The following is a 21,966-nucleotide window of genomic DNA, read 5'->3' on the forward strand; positions in this document are numbered from 1 at the left end:
CAGGAAAAGCTGGTCTTTCCCAACTCCTCAGGACAGGAGATCATCCCTGTAACACATCTGTATTCCCATTGCTGCAGGTAACTTCTGCAGTCATCCCATGGCATGAGAGGACAGCCAGCACTTGGATGAATGTGCTTTTCAGACTCAATCCCACCTATAAACCATAAGGGAGAGGGTATGACATGAAAAAGCAGATCTTTGAACACCCAGGCTGAAAGAGCAGGACAGTGCATTAGCTGAAGACATGGGCAAAGGCTATGGTTTTTGCAGTTAAATGGTCAAGAGGAACCCTAACAAAATTCATTGATCACTGCTTCAGTTTTAGGTTATTTCCTTCTCAAGGTTCCCCACAGAGATCTTCCTTTCTGTCTGGAAATTTTGTCTCAGTGCAAGAAGAGAGACCTGGAAATTTGTGCAAGAATTTTGGGACATACAAAACCTCAGAAGTCCTGGTCAGAATGAACTCCATGCATATGGCTCACATTCGTCCACTAAAAAGGAAAAAAAAAAACCGAACCCACAACATTTTACAATTTCATCCAGCACATGAAACCCCAGCTTCAGACAAGTGTAGTAAATCCATCATATCCCAGGTGCAGTGGACATTCCTGACACAGGAGATGACATGTGCACACACGTCCCAAACTGAAATAGCAGTGCTTTAACTTGTTGTATTTGGTGGGTTCCAGGGAGAGGACAGAGGGGTTCTGAGCTGTAGTCATCTCTCTTCATTTACTAGGTTGTAAAATGAATTTTTATTTCTATCATTGTTTCCCCTTTTGCAGAATATGTCATTCTAGGATCATTAAAAATATGGGGACAGTCTATGTCACAGCTTCTTAATTCATACCCAATAGACTGGATTTTTGTTAAATAAAGACTTTATAGTGAAAACCATGTCAATCCACCTACTTTCTCTTCTTTCCCAGCCTGCTACTGAAACAACCAAAAAAAAGCAAAGACAATTTACCTATTTTTTATTCTCCAAAGTAATCAATTTAATTTACTTTAAAGAAAATATTAATTAAACTGAGCCTAGAGCCAGATCCAGATGAAGCAGATCCGACTCCTCGGCACAGGCACCGGAGCAAAGCTGTCCCGGGGTCAGGAGCTAGAGCTGCGCCCAGCACTGTGGCCAGTGCACAAAGCCTTCACTCCAAGATAATTCAGATAATTCAATCCCCACTGCTGCCAGCCAGGTTGGAAATCAAAGCCTTGGAAAGGCAGCACATTTGTGGCTGCCTGCAGCCGAGCGAGTTCATGGCCCCTGCAGGGGCTGCGTGCTGCTCCAGGGGATCCACACGGCAAAGCAGGGCCGAGTGCTGGCCCCTGCCCCACGGCAGCTCAGCACGGCTATGAGGGGAAGAAATACAAAGTATGGCAAGAGACAAGCACTGAGGGATAGTAAAAAATCCCTCAGTTAGTGTTTTTATAAAAATTGACACACATGAGATACCCCTTGATCCCATTCTCCTCCCATGTCGCCCATGGCAACTTCAGGAGACTCAGGAGCAGGCTGGATTCTGCAGCCTCCAATCCCATCATCTCTGCAAGAACAGTTTGTGTCTTCAAGTCTGTCTCATTAAACGTTGCAGCAGCTTCAGCAGATTGACTACACCAACTGTGTCTTCTTTGAACTTTGTTGTTGCAAATTCCCCAGGATACCCACTCTGACACTCGCGTAGTGCAAGTTCCCCAGAGTCAAAACAAATTTTCCTGCTCAGATGGGGGAGCAGAAGGTATGGAAAGTGCTCACCAGTTACTGCTGAATCTGGAAAACAACTTCATTTTTTTTTTTTCAGCTGCTACTGCTTAAAGACAGACACATCTGAGCTGTCCCTACACCCCAGCCCCACTTTGCAGGAATTAAACCTCCCCTCTGGGTGTGCCAACTTTGGGCTATGGAGAGAAGGAGCCTTGGATCCACAACCACAACCTCTGCTGCAGAGTTCAAACGCTGTGCAATGGCAAAACTTCTGCTCTTTCATAATTATTACTTTCTTTTGTTCAAAGAGCAGGTTGAGCAGTAAAGTGATGAGTTTTCACTCGGCTGGGGCACGGTGCATCTTCGCGGCGTTTCGCAGACAGATGGAAGATCTCCTGCCTGTGCCCCACGCCAGCTGGACACCAGCCAGCCCAGAACTGGAAACCCTCTACTGACACACTCAGACCTTGCACAGCCCTGGAAATGAGGATGCTGATAGGTGCTTCTCACTTCTCTGTGATCCAAGAATGGTCAAGCTTCTTTCTATTCATTTTTTAAATTTATTTTGCTCTTCTTCCTCTTTTCCCTTTTTCCCTCTTTCTGCCTCCCTTTTTTTTTTTTTTTAATTATTATTATTATTATATTGTCATCACCTTTTTTTCAGGTCACAAAACCATTTTATGCATTGATTTTCCTTTAAAACCACCTACAAAGCATTTAAAACTCAACCCATCCAGCTATGACTCATACTTGCCCTGCTCTCCTACCCCCCTCCAATTTTATTTGGCTAGAATTGGGGGATTTGAGGTTTGGTTTTCCAATTCTTGTGTGTTCTCACCCTCTGGCCCCCAACCCCACACAGCATAACACTGGTGCAGCGAAGCTTTAGGCAGAAAAGGACAACAGCAACACAACTTCAAAGCAAACAGGGCACACCAGGTGACCAAATCCAGCCATTGCTCCTGTGCTTGACCATTGCTTCTCTCACTGCACAGGCAGGAAGATTTTGCCAGCTGGAGGAGGGTTCAGAAAAAACAGGGCTGAGGCATGCCCAGCCATGGAGCTGGAGTTTCCATTTCCCACCCACCTACACTGCCACCAGCAACCCACATTTCTCTAAAGAACCACCCATCCAAAGTCGTGCAGGGCCAGCTGAGTGTCTGATCTTGCTGATTTTACCATCTGAAGGCAGAAAACAGGCTGTTCCATCACCCACTTACACAGAAGCATTAAAAAAAAATTTTTTTAATGACCCAGAAGTAATTCCAAGCAGAGCGGCCTCACTGACGTGAAATTGCAGGATTCAAACCACCTTTCAGTGTAAATACCAGCTGAGATAAAGAGTGGGCAAGTGCTTTAAAAGCTTAGTATCCATACAAAAAAAGGAAAAATCTCACAAGTGCAAAGAGTAATGATGACAGCTCTTTTCAAGCAAAGGTAGTCAATGTTTAATTACTCTGCTTTTGCAGAACCAGTGGATCACACGTCTTCCAGGTTACAAACCCAATATGAAATTCTCACAACACAGCCCATGGTACAAGTGGGGATACATTTTACTACCTCTGTGCAAGAGCTCCTTTTTAAACTACCAATTTCAAAAGAATGTCTTATTTGTGCCAAAACCAGGGAAAGAAAACAGTGCCACTGCTACCTCAGAAGGCTGACAAAAGTTGTCTTAAGTTTCCCAAGATAATTTAAAATCTGGCAAACAAAGCCACAAGTGGAGAGAATAAAATTAAACCCAAGCAAAATAATTTTGACTTTTGATGACATTATTTAACAGAAGATCTTGCATGCAGTAAAGGGACTGGACCCAACCAAGAAAAAAGAAGCTGCTCTACCCAACCCATCCCTGGGACCCCATTGTGCATAAGCTAGACTGCCAGAACAAATGACTGTGAATTCCTAAATTTAGGCAAATGCACCCAACCCTTGTAGGGGCAATGAATCCCACCCAGCCTCCTCATTGCCTCTGAAGGAGCCAGTAATTCCTGGGAAACAGCAATACTTCTCACAAATTCTGCAGACCCTGCAGTGCACAAGGTGAAGGGATAATGAGTCCTTTCTTTTGTTCCCTCAAGACTTTGAAAGACCGCCAGGTTTTATACTGCCCACATAAAGTACAGCCTCAGAGGAGAACAAACCCAAATTACATGCAAGAAATTGGTTTTGTTCAAGGCCCAGATTATGGTCTTGGGTTATTCTTTCTGCTACAGTCCTCTTCTCAGAAGAAATAAAGCTATCCAAAATAAAAAACAACGCAATTCCTTTGCCTGTGATGGAGAAAGTTACTTTTCTGAGCACTCAGAGCTTATTTTAAAGGTTTGCTTGAATAAATAGGAACCTATTAATATAGAGTTTTCTTACTGCATTTTAAAGGGCATTTCATGAAGGCTGGTGTTCCCTTATTGCAGTTTTCATGGAATGGAGAAAAATATTTATGGTGCACCAACAGTGTGCTGAGCTAAATAGCTTTTTCCCTCTCACCCTGCCAAGATTTTCCTGTGAGGAAGTTTTACAAAGTGGCTTAGCAGGGCTCTAACTGGTGCTGGTTGTGGTGGTGCTGGGTGGGTGCAGGACACCAAGGCCAGGACCTCACCAGCTGCTTCTGCCCAGATTGGGCTGCCCCATCCAGGTGGTGACTCCCATCGGCATCGGTGAGGTCTGACCCACAGCTCCCACCCCACTCAGCTGCTGTGCATAGAGAGGTCTCCCTCCCAAAACCAAGGTTTTTTTGGCTGCTGTGATGAGCTCTGGGTGGGATTAGCAAACCTGGTCCTTTGCATTATGTAGAAATGTACAGAAATACAGAGGACAGCCACCCAGGGGAACCCCTCTTGGTCACCTTTCAGCTGTCCATACCTAGTAAAAAAGACATTAAGGGCTTAATATTTCTGCTCCTTCTGAAATCCCTTTGACTTCACACCTCTAATAACACTTTAGAGCGAACACATGGCACTATGAATGAGCAAAGTAATCACACACTAAACAGGGTGAAGCTTTAATAAATGTTATAGTGAACTATGAATTTCCCTAAGTCACTAAGGAAAATTCACTTCAGGAAAATCTCTACACATGCGAAGCTTTGTTAGTAGAAGTGTCTTGCAAGAAGTATAAAGCTGTGCTAATAAAATCTGAATGGAAACATCCAGATATTGGGATCCTAATTCATGAAGATGCCAATGGCTTTTTAACACATTTTTTGAGACCCCCACATGGTTTCTTGAGTACAGCTGCTCTCTTACCCACAGCCCAATTAAGCATCCTTTTCCCTTAGGGCTTAGAGCAGCCACAGGTGAACAGTGAGACCTAGAGCTATTCACCTTCCCTGCAAATTTATGAGACATTTGATGGGACATCCATCATCTAGCCCAGTTCATCAAAGTGGAAAAAGACAGAGTGTTTTACCTTCCAACTATATAACTTTGCATAATAAAACTGTTTAGACTTGGAGATTTTTCTGATGAATGTCAAATGATCTACAGCAGCAGTCTTCACCAGCAGATCTAAATCACACAGCTTAAATGAAAGCCTGCTTGCCAATTTATGCATGAACTTTACTTTTTTCCAAAATCAGAGAAAAAACCTGAATGCACTGTGCCTACAAAAAGGCTTTTAAAAACAGTACTGCTGCAGTGACTGGAAACACAATTTTATTCCTTTTGCCTCTCACAGGTACAATTTTTTTCCCCCAAGAAGACATGGAAATGAAGACATTCCTACAATTGCTTTCATTGGTTTTTTGAATGTGTTTCAAAAAGCTTTATCACTTCAGTAGCCACTCACTGTGCTGGCTTTAGTTACTGAACTGATTTTCAAGAAGCACAAACACTGTGAGACATTAAAAAATATAATTAACAGATAACACATGGGTAATGCTGCAGATGTGTCTTCAAGACAAGACCACATTGTCTTACCATTGGAGGGCTCTTCAGGGCAGCACAAATCCTTATCCTGCTCTGCAAATCCCACTCTGTTGTAAGTGTGATGCTAAAAGGGCTTCTATTTTCTGACTCCTACTTATAACATAGACTGCACAGGAGGGGGAAACCGCCTCACAGCTTTACAGTTTCTTACAGGTGTCTCCCTAATGTCCATCCACCGATGAACCTATACTACAAAACCCATCCGTGGCTGGTGCTGAGTGCTCAGAGACATTTCTGGAACGTCCTTCTGCCTTGCTGGGGTTCCCTGCACACTGAAAGACAGGAACAGTTTCAGAAAACAAAATGCATTTCAGTTGGGTTTACTTTCTTGTCCCATTTCTAGTGTTTTTGAGGTGGAGCTGTCCACCTCTTTTTAAAGTGGTATTTTTAGGAAAGGGATCAGATTCTGGCTTTGTGTTCTCTACAAAGCATCATCTGCCAAACACAAGCATTGCAGCTGAGTTCCCAACATACTTGGATACAAGAGGGGAGATTCTTACCACATTACCATGACAAAAACAACACCTTGCACAGTACATTGTGAACATCTCACATAGCAGGCTTTAATGAGTTAGATCTCAAAGTGAGTTACAAAGTAGGTCAGGAACTGTTTGACAGATGGGGAAACCAGGACAGTGAGGTGCTGCAACTTCTCCAAGGTCACAAAAAAAGGCCAGTGCCACAGACAGAAACAAAACCCAAGTCTCCCAAATTGTTATCTAGTGCTCTTCAAACCAATACATGATTCCACCATTAGTCCACATCATCCCTCAAGACTTTACAAGGTCTGACTCCTGAGTGGGTACCAGCATGGGAGCACCAGTCCTGCAGATATCAGAAGTGGAAGACCAGCAGCAGCAGGGACACTGGGTCAAAGAAAGTGACTGGCAAGTCAAAGGAGAACCTGTACTTTTGCCATTTCTTTCATGTGATCTCTAACACACATGCACAGCCATGAAGGCTCTCTGTAATTAAGTTTTCATCCAGATCCTGCCCATGTGAAGCAAAGGCTATTCCAGCTCAAGGACAATCCAGCCCTGCTGGGACACAAATATTTCAGACTGGTGACCCACTTCTACTGAAACACTGAGCACAACCCCTCTCCCTGCCTTCAGTAGTATTTGGAGGACTCTCATTTCCCTGCATGACCCTGCTTCTCCCTGTCACCACTGCATATGTGAGGTGTGGAGACGTAAAGGGGTCATAAGCATCTAAAAATTGGATTAATGCTGTCTCATTGACATCAAAGGCCACCTCTCACTACTTTTATTGGGAACAGAGTTAGGCCACTACAGATAAATCCTGACCTATATAATTTTTGATGCTTGCCTGCACTTGTCGTGAGCACAGACAGGGAATGCCAGGAATGGAATTTCTATTGCATTTCACAGTTCAGACACAGACATGGCAACTGCAATAAAATCCACCATAAATACTGATCCTACCTACTAGGAAGGACAGAGTGGAATATGGACAGCTAAATCCAACAGGACAGTGGGCTACTCAAAAATAAGAATTTTGTTCTGGATTTTAAGGAGACAGCACATATTTTCCTATTTGCACCCTCAGCAGAATTCTCATCTGGTGCATATCCAGTACTGCTTCTGCCACCAAAATCTTCACATCAGAACATATCTAGTTATGTTGAAGGCTTACAAGACACAGTAAGTGATGCATTAACATCACTTATTTTGACTATTTGTTAGACAGCTTTATGTAAAGGCTTCAGGAAGATCTAGAAGTGTATTCCACATCCCTCCATGATCAATGGGGAGACAAATATAAAGCCAAAGACTCTTTTTCTCCCAATCTGCAGACACACCAACAACACACTAAGAGAGCCCAACATGGATAGAGGGCCCAATTTTTGCCTGAAATATGCTTTCTGTAATAAACTCTATTAATCTAGATATGAAATTATGTAGGTAATAGGTTGTCCAATGTTCAAACTCTCCTCTCATTTATTTCAGAAAAAAAGTGGACATAATACCTTGCTGACACTCTGTAATTTGTCCCTATAGATCATGATGCACACAAGTATCCAACAAGAGCCACAGCAGAAACAGATGCCAGCAGATGGTATTATCCTGAACAAAATCAATTAAGGACATTTACAATATGTCAAAAGTGCAGCTACAAAAACAAAGTGTAGACCTGTACATCTGTTTCTTAATGAAGCCATGAGTATTTGACAGTTAGCCAAAAAACCACAATCTAAACACTACAGCAACACCAATAATAGATAAGGAAATACCAGACATATTCAGATTCTTCAACAGTCACCACAAAATACAAGATGTTGAGCAGAAACTGAATAACCAGATACTGGAAGTCCATATGTCATGCATTAATGTAACTAAAATATCAGCATATGAGTTTTCAGTATCACAGATTTTGTAAGGACATGATTTGCTCAAAATTTATAGAAACAGGAGTTACATAGTAACAATAAGTTAAGAAATACTGTTCTTTTCCATAACACAATCCTCTGGTGTATTTAAAAGGTTTCTTGGAACCCTGTCACCTTGACTGAAATAAAAAGAAAAGCACTCACAATTCCCTAAAAGTTGTTATGACATCTCTGTTGAGAGTGTGGTGACAATACAAGAGGCATGATGAGATACACAGCCAGATATGTCAATGGCATCTCATAGATTATATAAAACACAAATGGACTGAGGGAATTCAGGAGTTATTTGTGCAGGGGAAAAAATAATCTATGAGTTCCCCATGAAGAAGACAAGAGATGAAAACATTTTAGAGGGGGGAAAAGTTATCTCTTCTGTTCCCCAGCTTCATTCAAAGTATTGAGGACTCATTTATGGAAAAGGGTAAGACCAGTGAACACCTGCTGCTGAACACGGTACCATGTCCACTGTGACAGCTGTTATCAGTGTTTGCTGCAGATTTCCACCACTACAAACAGGGATGGGACTGTCCCATTCACAGTCTGTTGCAGCAAGATGAAAGCTCTGGTATTAAAAGAGGTGATGGCATCAACTCCAGGTACAGTGGTTGTTATTTAGCTCCTAGGGAACTCATACCAAGTTTCTCCTACGTTAGCTGCCAAATGAATAAAATATTCAGAAATATTTACCTTAAGTGTTAATAAGGGCTGAGGGATGGGTTTCTTTAAGGACCCTGGGAAAATACAGGCTTAGCAGTGACAAACATACTTACACTGAACATCAGAGAAATGCATCATTCACTTTTACTGAGGCCCAGACGACAGTCTCATTAGGCCAGAGATGGATTAAAGACAAATGATCTGGTGAATAATGTCACTATGGGCCATGTAACACTTCATCCAAGCAGTACCACTGAGAACAGATAACTGGGTAGGGATTGTAAGGATAAAAAACATAAGGTTTTAGAATGGCATTCCTGGCGGGGGGGGGGGGGGGGGGGAAAGGTGCTGCATATTTTTATTTAATCTGCTTCATAGACTGATTTTTGTCATGTTACCTGTCAAACCACTGAACAAACTGAATAATTGCTTAAGCAGCACTGATAGAGACATGACAGGTTATTCAAGCATTGTGATTCTTTGTTCTCATATATCTCATTAAGAAATGATGATTGGTTCCATTTACAGCTCTTAAACTGAATTCAGTAACCACTGACACACAAACTCAACCTGGCATCTACTGATTTTTTATTGTTCTCAAGCTGAAATTGTTCCTGCCAAAGTCGCTCTTGCAAACCATTTCAGTGTAGTGGCTGATGATTTTTTAATGATGCAACACAGAAGGGAAAAAAAAAACCTCCAAATGATTCCTGCACTGATTTATAGCATCTATGGAATGAAAAGAAATAAAACTTCTTGTATTCTGTACTTCTCCCCTTCGCCCACCTCCTTTTTAGAGAACTATTTTTAACCTGTATTATTTCATTAAATAAGTTCACAACACATCCCTGCAAACAGCTGAGCTAGCAAAAGATGGGAACTGTCCTGTGGGATGTGTTCAACCCCTTCCTCTTCTGTTGTGGAGTTGCAACCCATTCTTTCACAGCCTTATAACTTTATAATGTTTGAAAGCTGAGAGTAAGGAGTGTACAATGCTTCTATTCCAGCCTGCTGCTGAGTAGCAGGGGCTTCTCTTGACTCACACAGGAAAACCTCCAATCTGTGGAAATCAAAGGCAGAATTTTAGAGCATCGTTGAGATGCTACAAATTATTTAAGAGAAAATAAGAGAGAACCAATTGTGCTTTTGTGTGCTACATTCTGACTTCAGGAAGATCTACTGCGACCACAAAGCCAACACACAAGGAGACATCTAAGTACACATTTTACAGGCACCCTCCAAAGCCAAAACTGCAGGTTTTAGACAAGAGATGGAAAGCAGGTATTTGCTGTAGCAGAGGTAACATGGAGGTGGAGGAAAGGAGGACAGGGAAGGACCATTGTGCTTTTCACTTTTCATTTGTCTGGGTTCATCCCCGTTAGCTAATTGAGCACAGGGGCACCACACAGCTTCTGCCTTCCCCTAAATGTAACCCAAATATGAAGAGAAATTCAAACTACAGAATAAATTAACAACATTCACAATGCTCTAAACAGCTTTTGCCAAATGGCATAAGACATTGTCTATGTATTCATTAATGAAGCCAAACAACGTGCTGTTTGGCAAAAAAAAAAAGTGCTATTTATGGTTCTATATCTCTATATATCACTATATAAATAGTATTTTTACTATGTGGATATACATTCATTTATATACATTTTATATGGATATTATACACACACACACACACACACACACATAGACACTGGATCTACTTATATGTATATAAAGGGCTCCTCCACCTTCCTCACAAGCACGTGGCAGAGCAAGACAAAGATGTCACAACACCACACAATCTCCAGGGCAAACAATTATGGACGTGTACTGGTGCAGTACAAGCTGTCCTGTCCAAAAGACCCATGTCTATTATTTTTTCCAGCTCATGAACAAGGAGGGGGACTTAAAAGTCTCTAGAGTCAATTAAGCTGCAGCTGAATCCCATTGCTCTGCTTTGCCCCTTTGCTCTCCTTTCATCTTTCCCCTCACCTGCAGCACCAGCCTGTTCTCAGCTTTAGTGCCTGTTATATTCCCTTCCAACAGTAGCAAAAGGGAACACGTTTGCTTTCTGGGCACAAGTCATCTCAGCTGTTACTCAGGAATCCTTTAATCGCTTTCATTGCTTTCCATTGAAAATACAAAGATTCATCAGAGACACTTGTTCAATGGACTTGCCTACAAAGCTCTCCAAGATTTTTTTCTTTCAGGGTCTCTCTCTTAAGAGCATAAAATTTATCTCTGTGACATAAATTACATGGCTATGGACAGGAAAATTAGCCAGTAAAATTACTCCAGATATACCTTAACATGTCCAAGCCCAGAAGTCTCTCTGCAGCCTGCAGTACCTCTATACCCTGTGTCTATGTGCTTTTGAGAACCATTTTTTTCAGCTCATTTCTTGGTACATTCTCCCCTGACACCTAAATATATAGCCTTCTCCTTCCTAAAAGGCATAACTCAAACCTGTGACAGGGGACATTTCCCTTCCTTCTAAATTATTCCTCCTATTCTCCAGTGCCTGGGTCATTAGGCCAAAAGGAGCCACTCTGTTTTTCTGCTCCATTAATGTTTTTACCTAAGCATCTTCTCATAGTGCTTCAAGCAAATTGGCTAACAAGCTGTGTGTTGTTTGCCCCCCTCTTCTCTCCCTAGAAGAGATGAGAGGGGTTTGTGCTGTTTCGTGGTGCTTTTTTTACATTTGAGAGCATTTTATTTTGGGAGGGAGAGCTTGTTTGCTTTGCAATATTCAGGTTGCTATGTAATTATGCTAGAGAAGGTGTCTCAAAACACTATGGCTTACACCCAGAGAAGGAGGTGGTGTTTTTGTGATGCTCATCATCAGCCCATGGAAAAGCTTAACAGTATCAGATTTTCCCCTCAAAAAAAAAGTTGAACAAATTAATTACACCCCTAGGGCAAGAAATCCCATTAAAGCAGAGGTGTAAGGCTGATGCTGATCCCAGAGCTTTAGATAATCCTTAAGATAGCGCAGGCTGTATCTACAAAATGTCCTAAAGTGAAAGACAAAGCCTTTGAATTTGTACAGGTGTTATTCAAGAAAACAGCGTAGAGAGCACAAATCAAGTATAATGAGCTCACAGTGTCCTGTGCCACTGGCAGCACACACCAAGCACTTTGTGATGCCTAAAATTTCCAAAACACCACAGGCTTCATGGCTGGGCACATCGTGCTGAGTTACTTACACTGAGAGGCAGGAGAAGACAAGAGTGAGCAGTGGGAGGAAATCTCCAAGCCAACTCAAAATAACAGTGAAGGATTATCCAGGGGTGCTCCAGCAATCTCTCTCAACTATGGCTGAATTTGATTAGCGACCTGTGCCTTCCCCAGAGGAGTTTTCCATGTGGCTGCAAAGCCTCTAAGTGCTCTCATCTCTCTTCAGCTCTCTTTTGTGTTGTTTGGATTTTCTATGTAATTCGGGGTTTTTTCACAGTTTTTCATCCAATAGATTCCATCATTTCTGCCCTTTCCCATCACAGTGGGGCAGTAGGGTCACGGTGAGTTTGTATGGAAAACATGCCTGGTTGAAGCTTGGTCCTTTGAATTATTTAAGCTGGGCTGGGAGGCTGGGATCCTGCTGGGAGCAATCCCACGTCACCCCAAGAAGCGCCTGGACTGTTCCAGCTCTTTATAGCTCTGGGCAGCTCTGGATTCCTCTGAGCAGCTGAAACAACACAGCAATAAAGCACCCACGCTATTACCAACAGCCCAGAGACAGTGCTTTGCATCTTCAAACCTTAACTAGTACAAATAATTTATATGTGATGACCCTAGGTGAATCACATACAAATAAATATATTTTGAGGACATTGATGCTGACACAGTGTCTGCTGCTAAAAGAAGCAGGAGAGTCCCCTGCATAAGGCTGGAGTTAAGATTCAGATGTAATTCCCAATTTTCAGATTTTCAGGCTTGAAAGAACATATCTTCAAATCCTCAACCTAAATTAGTGGGAGCATAAAGAGCAAGAAAATGAGAAAAATCCTGCAGAAAAAAGTGCAAAGGAAAGGATGTAGCAGGGAGATGCCACATTTCTTTACCCTGTTGCTGCTCCTGTTCATTTACATCATTACAAGTACCTACTTTTTGTTCCTCCTGGAGACTCTAAGACTGAAACTGTTTGGTTTCTCTCCAATTTGAGATATAAGAAAACCAAAACAAAAATAAAAATAGAAATAAGTCCTCAATACAACTAAGCCAGCATGTTTTCTGTCATTTGCTTCTTCTCATTTCACTCTTGAAAAAGGTATCTTAAGAACTAATCTAATGCAGTCCAGTTGTCCTAAACTGTTGATATTTTAACTGTGACCTGTGATATTGCTCAGGAAAAGATCAAGCAAAAGCAGTGAGCTATTGTTACAGAGGATCCCCAGCACTGTGCTCAGCTGTTCTACACATAGATCAGATCCAAAACAGAGCTTCCCAGTAGCTTTTTCTTAGCACATCCACTGTTAAAAAAAAAAAAAAAGAAAAAGAAAAAAGGCCTTTTAATTCAGCCAAAAAATTCTGCTTAAGAGTATTATTTTGATTTAACCTTATACAATCTGTTTGGTGAGTAATTCTGGCATAAAACTCAATATGCAGCTTTCAACATGGAAACATCAATGAAAGGGCCTTCAAAAGTTTATTAACAATCTGTTATTTATAGCTTTCTTTTTCAAAAATGATTGGCACAACATTCGTAGGAAAATTATAGGAACCGCCAAGTCAGATAATAAAAAAACATATTGGTGTTAAGATTTGATGGAAAGATTTTAAGGAACACTATGATTGCTAGAAACGAGACATATTCTGATTGCTAAGCCAGCTATTTGTCATTCAACAACAGCCCAATCACACACATATGTTTGCAAATTATTGTTATTGTTGTTAATTATTATTTACAGAGAAGCACTGAAATGCAAGGTGGTTTGAATTCCAGTGAAAATGACAGATCGCTGCCCCGAGGAATTTTTTCTCCCTCCTTTCACTCATTACCTGTTTACTAACAGGACCCGCTTAGTTCCAACTTGTTTTCCTGCTATCTAAAATGAGTAGAAAATTAGGTCCTATTAAGTAATCATGAATATAAACTGTGAGTCACCAGTTAAGTGAATACCATTACTGGCAATAAATTCAGAATCCTATTATAAATGTCTGTTATTGTCAAGCAGACCAAAACAATACTACTTTATTCAATATTAATTGTATCCTTGGATGCTTGAAAGGATTAAGTAACCCCAACTCATATTCTGCACGTAGTCAGGAGAACTGCGTGTGAAGGACAACAAAAATAATTGAGGTCAGTAACCAAGGTGGAGAGAAAAAGAGGCAAAAAGGAAGGAAGACATACATAGAGAGATATTTCAGCTCCTGTGTGAAAGCAGATGGAGGGTGAAGGAAGCAGACAGGCTGCTCCAGATGGCGGGAGCGGCGGCAAAGAAGGCTCTCACACCCACTGTGTTGTGGCTGTGATGGGAACAAGAGACTTTTGGTTAAAGAATTGCTGTAGGGCTCCAAAGAGTTGAGTTCAGCTCTGTCCACCACCTCTCCACCCTCTGGGTTTTGCTTGTTGGGAGTTTTTGGGGTGTCAGCTACTGCTGTGGCTGCCAAAAAACACCAACGTTTTTGTGCATGCTTTGCCCTGCACAAAGAGAAGTTGTGGAGTAGATATTTGTTATATTGAAGTCCTGAGGACTGAGATTAAGTGTTGGCCGAGGCAAGGATCACATTTTCCTAAGCAAAAAATAGCAGGAGAAAACCCAAACTGTCTATTCCAACCCCAATATCTTGCTGTCACCTTGCTGGTCAAGCACCCTCCTTGGCTGCACAGGCATGCAGGTGAGCAGGTATCCTCTGGCAGCAGGGAGCTCAGACAGGACCAAGGAGTACTTGAAAGAGAATGTCCACAGAAAAAGAGACAAGGCAGGGAAAAAAAATGAGGCAAGGCATCAAAACTAGCAGACAAACAGGCTAACAAGGGAAGCATGAGCACATATGGGAGCTGAAAATACAGCAACTATGTGTTTCCAGAGTTATGTATTCACCTGAAAGCTTTTGATTATTGAGTATTTTGAAATCTTAATTTCACATGATGAAAGAAAATTGGCCTTTAGGCTACACTGCTTCCCCAAACAAGCCCTTTCCAAAATGTACCTGTGAACCAGAGTTGGAGAGCTGTCAAAAATCCCTTCCCACCAATGGCTGCCAATTTTTTTCCCCAATTGTCACCCTCAGCCTTTAAATCCATTGGCCATCTTACTTTTCTTTCTTTCCCATTTCAATTCCAGCTGAACCCTCAGACCTATTATTTTCTGTAACTGTTCAAGGAAGAGCAACAATTTATATCAAAAGATAGCAACTCATTATTTTTAAGCTTTCAAGAGCAAACTGGATAGAAACCTATGCCAGGAGATAGCAAACAGGATTACTTGGTTTAAAACGAAACGCATCACCTTAAAGGAGTCCTAACAGTGTTTTTCTGCTTTTGCTAAATAGAATACACAAACTAAAACATCTGAGTTGTTTCACACCACTAAGTTAAACATTAATATTTGGACCTCGGCTTTCACTCCTCCCACAGATTTGAGAGAGCTGCTATTAGCACCTCTTAGAACCAATTATCCCTGACCCCACATGGGTTTGACAGTGAGATTCCCAGAGTTATGGATTTTAAGGTCAGAAACTACCATGAGCTATCTTCCTCTGTAAACATGGACAAGAGGCACTTTCCTGCTGCTTGTAGCCTGAGAGCTTTCAGAACTCCCAGAAAATCATCCCAGAGGAGATGAGATCCACTTGCCTTCATGGTTTGCTCCAGTGGTTCATCAGCTTTGCTCCTGAAAACCTGCACCTCAACTTCAGCCCTTTGGGATACTGCATTTTCTCCCATGAAGATTTTTTTTTTTTTTTAGGTGAAATGTTTCTTTAATTAAAAAAAAAAGGAAAATACTGAACTGAGGAAAATATGAAACAATCTGACAGAGCTGCTGCTGCCTCACTGAGGTGTCATAAAAGAGAGACAGCAATTGCTGGTAATGTCAGCAGAAACTCGAAAATCAGACAAACCCCTCAATCATCACAGGGGGCATCGAGCCAAGGAAAACACAAATATCAACGTCTTTCTTTACATCTCGAGAACTTCCAAAATCAGAAGGGAAGAACTGAGTGACTTGCATGGTGCCTCAAGTTAAATGGCTGAACAGGGATGATCGGTGTGTGAATCCTACATGAGTGCTTTTGGCGCCCGGCTGATGAAAAGGCAGGATCTTTGACCAGAGGCAACCCAATCTTGAGCCCTCTGGTACTTCCAGAACCTTCCCTCTAGAGAGGGGCCCCTGCCAGGACCTGTCCTTCCCACCAGCACCTTCTCAGCGCTGGCAGCCAAGGCTGGCCCAAGGCACAGCCCCCATGAGGGTCTGACCACCCAAACCCAGACAGGGGCAGGAGGGGGATCGGCTCACGGAGTGCCAGGGTGAGGCCGCGCGGAGGGAAAGGCACCGTGAAGGACGTGAGAGGACAGAGACACGGCAGACAGCACGTACGGGTTTGCAACGGTGTGTGTGCTTGTGGGCACGTGGGTGTGTGAGAGAGAAAAGAGATGGGAGAGGAGGACGAGGAGTGACTTCATCTCACAGCATGAACGAGCACGTACTGGTGTGTGGAAGAGCCACAGAGAGTGCCAGGAGCCCATCAAATGGCGTAAGAGTGTGGAAGTGACACAGATGAACCAAAAATTACCACAGAGCCCCTGAGAAAAACAGAACCACCCATATGTTTTTCTCTATACTGTATTTTAGGAAAGTGCTGGAAACTTATTTGAAGCGTATTTGTCTTCCCACCCAGCTCTTACTATGTTATGCCTATATCCATGCAACTCCCTCTGCTATCCTTACTAAGCTTTGAGGAATCTACCACATCATTTTTAAGGACAGCACCAGTATTTTCACAGTTACCAAGCTTGAGCCTTTCTAAATATTAGAACTCTGATTTCAATTAGGCCTAATTACAGATATCTTAGAAATGTGGGGTCGATCTAATTAGGCAGATCAAGTGATGGAACCTTCCTCTTTGACTACTGGATGGCATGGTGCTTCTTATTATTTCTTGGATGTCGAAATCTAAGGGTTAATACGCCTGATACATAATATATTTTAAATGTGGAGGGGAAAAGTGATATTTCTGTGATCATTCATCAGATTTGTGCTACTGTGAAACTTCATGTCTCCTAAGGGCTGGGGCAGAAATCCTTCTCTCCATAAAGGCCCTCAATTCCCCTCTCAATTTGTCTTCCAGGAGAACTGAGTAGATCTACAATAGGTGAATTTGTGGATATTTAAAGAGACAAGAGTCAGATCCTCTTCTTTCCTCAAGCACACCTGTCTTGACTTGTAAGGGATTCTAAATTACATTAGTTGAGGATCTGGCCCATTGCTATGAGTTTATTTTATCTTTGACATTTTTGCTTATTTTTTCCTAGCTACTTTTTCAGGATTTGTAATTTCACTGTCAATGGCTCAGCAGCAAACAGGTCCAGTTCCAAAAGGGGCACTCAATGAACCTGTGCATATGGAGTGTGGTGCACTGTCCCACATGGACTGGCACAGCCCAAGAATGGATTGGGACCATCATACATATTGTAATATAATAACATATAAACTATACCAATAATCATGCATTATAAAATACACTAATATTGACTACTATTATCAAAATCTTTTGTTGGCACTCTTCTTTTGTTGTACCTGAGAGATGGCAGACCCAAAAGGAGATTGCACATGCCTTAATATTTGCATAAATACAGAACGGAGTAAATACAGGTTTGGATACATCTGAGGCAACCACTGCATTGCTGGTATTTCTTTAGAAAAACATTATTGTCCAACAGCACAGAGCAGAGCAAACAACACGGACCTCAGCCACCAAAGAAAACAGCTCTTTGGGTGGAAAAAGGCTGCTTTCTTACATCTGGGCATGACATCCAATTCAATTTCAGCATCAATGTGGCTGGACAAGATTTACAAGGATGTGTAAATAATTTATTCCAGCTCTGGAAAGGAGAGCTGGGTACTCATTAGAGTTTCCTTGAAGCCCAAATGATGTCATGATTAACTGACTTAGGATCTTTTTAATAATTCCAGCAAATTTCAACTCTCCCACGTTAAAGATCTGCTGAAGAGCTTTTATTTGGATGAAAGGCTCTTTTCTGAGAACAATTAATAAGGTGTACACATAGATTTAATATTCACAAATCAATAAACTTTAAATAAAATATGCTTTTAAAGTTTCTTTTCCACTTTCTTCCCTGATTTGGGGATTTAGTGCTTTTCTTTCTCTAGCCAATTTTACCACAGGCAGTTAAGACAGCTGCATGAAAAAGGGCTGTTTTTCTGTTAAAAGTGCTTTTAGCACTTTGGCATCCTGAAACGGAATGGCAGAGAAATGCAAAATACAGTTACTACAATCCAGTACATTTCATGTGACATGCCAAGTTTTTCACTCCATGCTAGAGAAAAATCTATTAGCCAGTGAGATCAAGTGCTGGCTGTCCAACACAGCTCAGCTTTACAGTGCAGGAGGGATCAAAGCAGATTTTAACCCTGCTCCTAAATAATGCCAGAGGAAAATGTTTTGGTGGAAATACTTTAAATCTATTTATACTTACATAGCTTAATTCCTATTTAAATACTTTCTTATCAATAATTGAGAGTGTTTCCCATCATTTAGGCACCTGGACCCTGTGTATCTGCTGCTCAAGTCAGTGAACCTCCCTTCACTACCTTCAGTGGAAATGGAACAGGCACTTTAATGATTTGCACAGCAATGGCCTAAATTTTTTAGAAGCTTCACATCTTGGTAAGTCACACCAGATATGGAAGGAACTGCAGGTGCTGCACTGGTGAGTGGCCAAGGACAGGACCAAAACTCAGATTCAAATCTTCTGATTATCAGCCTGCCCTTGCAAGTTAAGGAATGCACAACCAGAAGGTAATCCACGTGTAGGCTGCTAAGCACACATACATTCCTAATTAAATACAGCTATGGCTGAAAAAGAAAACAGCTCTATTTTCTCTATGTGGGCCCAGGTTCATAATCCAATTATTTTAATTTTCTAAAACTTTCTAGATTGAGTGTTAAGTCAAGTTTGAAAACTTCACAGCTTCCACTCCCATTAGAAAGGACTTACTCACCAAACTGTGAGGCTCAGTTAATAGTCTGAGACACTAATTGGCCATATTTAATGAATTTAATTTGCAACAGCCATGCTAATATGCATAACTATTAACTCTGCCCACCTTTGCCTTCCTTGGGACCTACACCAGCTCCCATTAACTACAGTGGGATCTGGATCAAGGCCACAGCAATAATTCCTCCTGAACCTCTTCAGCAGCACAAATTAACCCTCTCAGGTGGCTTCAACACCGCAACCACGGAGATCTCAGAAAGCTGTACAGTGGGAACCCCACTGAATTGTCCTGCTGCTCCAACAAATCTCAGAGCATTAAAACTTTCCTCCCCAGCACCCCTTTGCTCAGGAAGGGCACTGCACACCTAAGGTGACAAAACAGGGCACGTCTCTCCCAGCATGAAATTCTCCCAGCAAAAAGTCAATGAGAGTGACAAGAATACATCACAACACTTGGCTCTTATGCTGCATTTTGCTTCTTCAGAGACCTGGACAGACATTAATTTGATTTGCTAAGTCGGTGTTTTCCTGAGGGCTGTGCTATCAAGCCTATCACGGCAGAGCTGCTGACCCACCTCCATGTTAAACCTCCAGCCTGGCTCCTACTCTCAGCCTGTTTATAGGAAACCAGCGAGCCCGCGAATCAGAAATACTCTGGTTATCGGGAGCCTTCCCTTGGAAACAGAAAGAAACTCAAATATTACAGTCAAAACTTCTTCAGCTGTGTTTTGGAAGTGGCAAGGAGCGTAGGAAAAGCACTACTTGGGATTAACAACGCTTCGTTTTGAGACACGCTTGAAGTTTCAATTGGAGCGGTGGGAACACAGCTACGAGGAGCGCTCGCAATACAACCCAACTCCAATTACAATGTACACACACACACAGCCCGTGCGCCGGCTCCTCCAGCACTCCCGGCTCCCTACCTTTATAATATCCCGAGTGAGAAAATCAGTTTAAACAAAAATTAAACTCTTTGCTCAGCCAAAAAGGCACCAGTCTGTACCCCGCTTCCTTGCACCATCTGTGCGTGTTTTTTCTCAGCATTCATAAAAAAAAAAAAAAAAATAAACCAACTCTAACGTTTTGCTAATCTTTATGCCCCGCCACTATAAATAAAACAAATAAAGCCGAACAACAGTTAAGCACCGTAGCTAAAACACATCCAATCCACTCCGATTATTTCTGCTCGTCTGTCCACGAATAGCTGCAGCCATCGGCTTTAGGGGAAGCGTGCAAGTCAGACCGCATTTATTTACAGTTGCACTATCAAGAAACAACCTTCCCCGGTCTCCTCTTTCTATGAATATTTTGAGACACTCAGGGTTTTTCCTTTTTATCGCTTTTTTTGGGGGGCATGGGGGGAGGGTGAGGGGTGATGCTAGCCCAGCTCCTGCCCCACAATTCTATTTTTCTCCGTGTTCCCAGGTCGCTCCGACTTCTTGCTCGGATGGATGCGCGGAGCAGCAGCACCCGCGGGTGCGCAAATCCCCGCGCAGAGACCCGCACCCACCCGCGGGTCGACCGCGCATCTCCGGGGGAAGGGACAGCGCCCGCGCCCGCCACCGGCCCCGCAGCCAAACCCCGCCACCTACGTCCCCAGCGTCTCCTTGAACTCGAAGATCTTCTTGATGTCCTCCGCCTGCTTCTTCCAGGAGCCGCCGCCGTCCCCGTTCTCCCGGGCCATGGCCGCGCCGCGCAGCCCCGCGGATGCCGCGCCGCCGGCTCCGAGCCCTCGGGCGGCTTTTGCTTTCTTTTCTGCCGCGGCGGCAGCGGCTGCTGCTGTTTCTTCTTTTTTTTCCTCCTCCTCCGCCTCCTTCTTCTCCCCTTCCTCCTCCTCCTCCTCACACTTCCTGCCCGCCGCCGCTTTTATTTCCTCCGCGCTCCGGCGGGCTCCGCGAGTGTCACTTTTCCTGGGCTATTTCCTCCCAACTTTCTCTTCCCCCCCCTTCCCTCCCCTTCTCTCCCCTCCTCCGCACCCCCCCGCGCGGAGCCGCTGGCGGGGCTGCCCCGTCTCTCCGTCCTCCTGCGCCCCGCGCAGCAGCTACGCGCACCCGCGTCCTGGGGTCACTTTGCTCCCTGACTGACCCGCCCCGCCGAAAAGTCCTTATTTTTTTTTTGTTTGTTTGTTTGTTTGTTTTTCTTTTCTTTCTTTCTTTCTTTCTTTTTTTTTTTTTTTTCTTTTGGAGGGAGGTCACTGTTTCTCTTCCCCCACCCCCGTGCGGGGCCCCATGGGATGCTCAGCCTGCCGGGTGCGGTGCGGTGCGGAGCGGCCCCGCGGGCTCAGCGGCTGTGCGTGGTTGTTATGGCAATGGGAGGAGGAGGAGGAGGAGGAGGAGGAAGAGGAGAAAGCGGAGGAGGAGGAGGAAGAAGGAGGAGGCAGCCCCGCTGCTGCTCTGCTGCCTGGCGCTGCCCCTCCTGACTGAATGAAGATAATTCGCATTGCACCAAAACCACGCACGTCAAACGGGAGGGGAGGGAAAGCAGCGAGGGGAAAAAAAAAATAAAAAAGGAAAGCCAGGAAGAAAAAAAAAAAAAAAAAAGGAAAATTAAAAAGGCACACCACAAGCGGCCGTGCTGCCTGGACGGGCTCTGCGCGGGGCTGCGCCGGGATGCGCGGAGGCGGTGGTGCCCACCTGCCTCGCACACGCACACACAGTCCTGGGGTGTAAAAACATCCCCCAGCAAGGACCACCCTCACCCAGCACAGCCCTCGAAGCAAGGGGCACCCTAAGAGGGGTCAGGCAGCCCGGGGCCGGTGATGGGCGCCGCGCAGCCCCGCCGGGTCCAGCCCTGGCACCGCTCCCACCCCGCCGGCACCGCCGTCCGAGCCCGGCACGGCATCGGCGTCTCGCACTGTCACACACACGCGTGGCTGGGATTATTGCTAAAAGCAGCTTTTTCTCAGCGACACTGAGACCTCTAGCGTCGTCACATCGGGCATGGGCTGAGCTCTGATGCGGGGTGACAGGCGGGATTCGTCAGACATCAGAGAAAATTATAGTCTACACTAACTGAGAGATGTTTATGGTTAAGGTTTTGGCTTCAGTTTTACAATACGTAAGGCACTAAAAAGTGCAATTCTTTTGGG

The 21,966-nt window shown here is 43.5% G+C and overlaps 1 protein-coding gene across 3 annotated transcripts in view; it reads right to left on the reverse strand.

Moving 5' to 3' along the window:
• The window catches only part of CAMK1D (calcium/calmodulin dependent protein kinase ID), a 207,892-nt gene extending 187,081 nt beyond the window's left edge, over positions 1–20,811 (reverse strand). For all 3 annotated transcript variants that reach the window (XM_053942987.1, XM_053942986.1, XM_053942985.1), the window contains exon 1: positions 20,471–20,811. In XM_053942987.1, coding sequence (XP_053798962.1) covers positions 20,471–20,562 — 92 coding nt within the window. In that variant the 5' untranslated portion in view covers positions 20,563–20,811. The remainder of the gene's footprint in view (positions 1–20,470) is intronic.
• Positions 20,812–21,966: the final 1,155 nt, after the last annotated feature.

The sequence above is a fragment of the Vidua chalybeata genome, chromosome 5 (genome assembly GCF_026979565.1).
Source record: "Vidua chalybeata isolate OUT-0048 chromosome 5, bVidCha1 merged haplotype, whole genome shotgun sequence".
Taxonomy (NCBI): domain Eukaryota; kingdom Metazoa; phylum Chordata; class Aves; order Passeriformes; family Viduidae; genus Vidua; species Vidua chalybeata.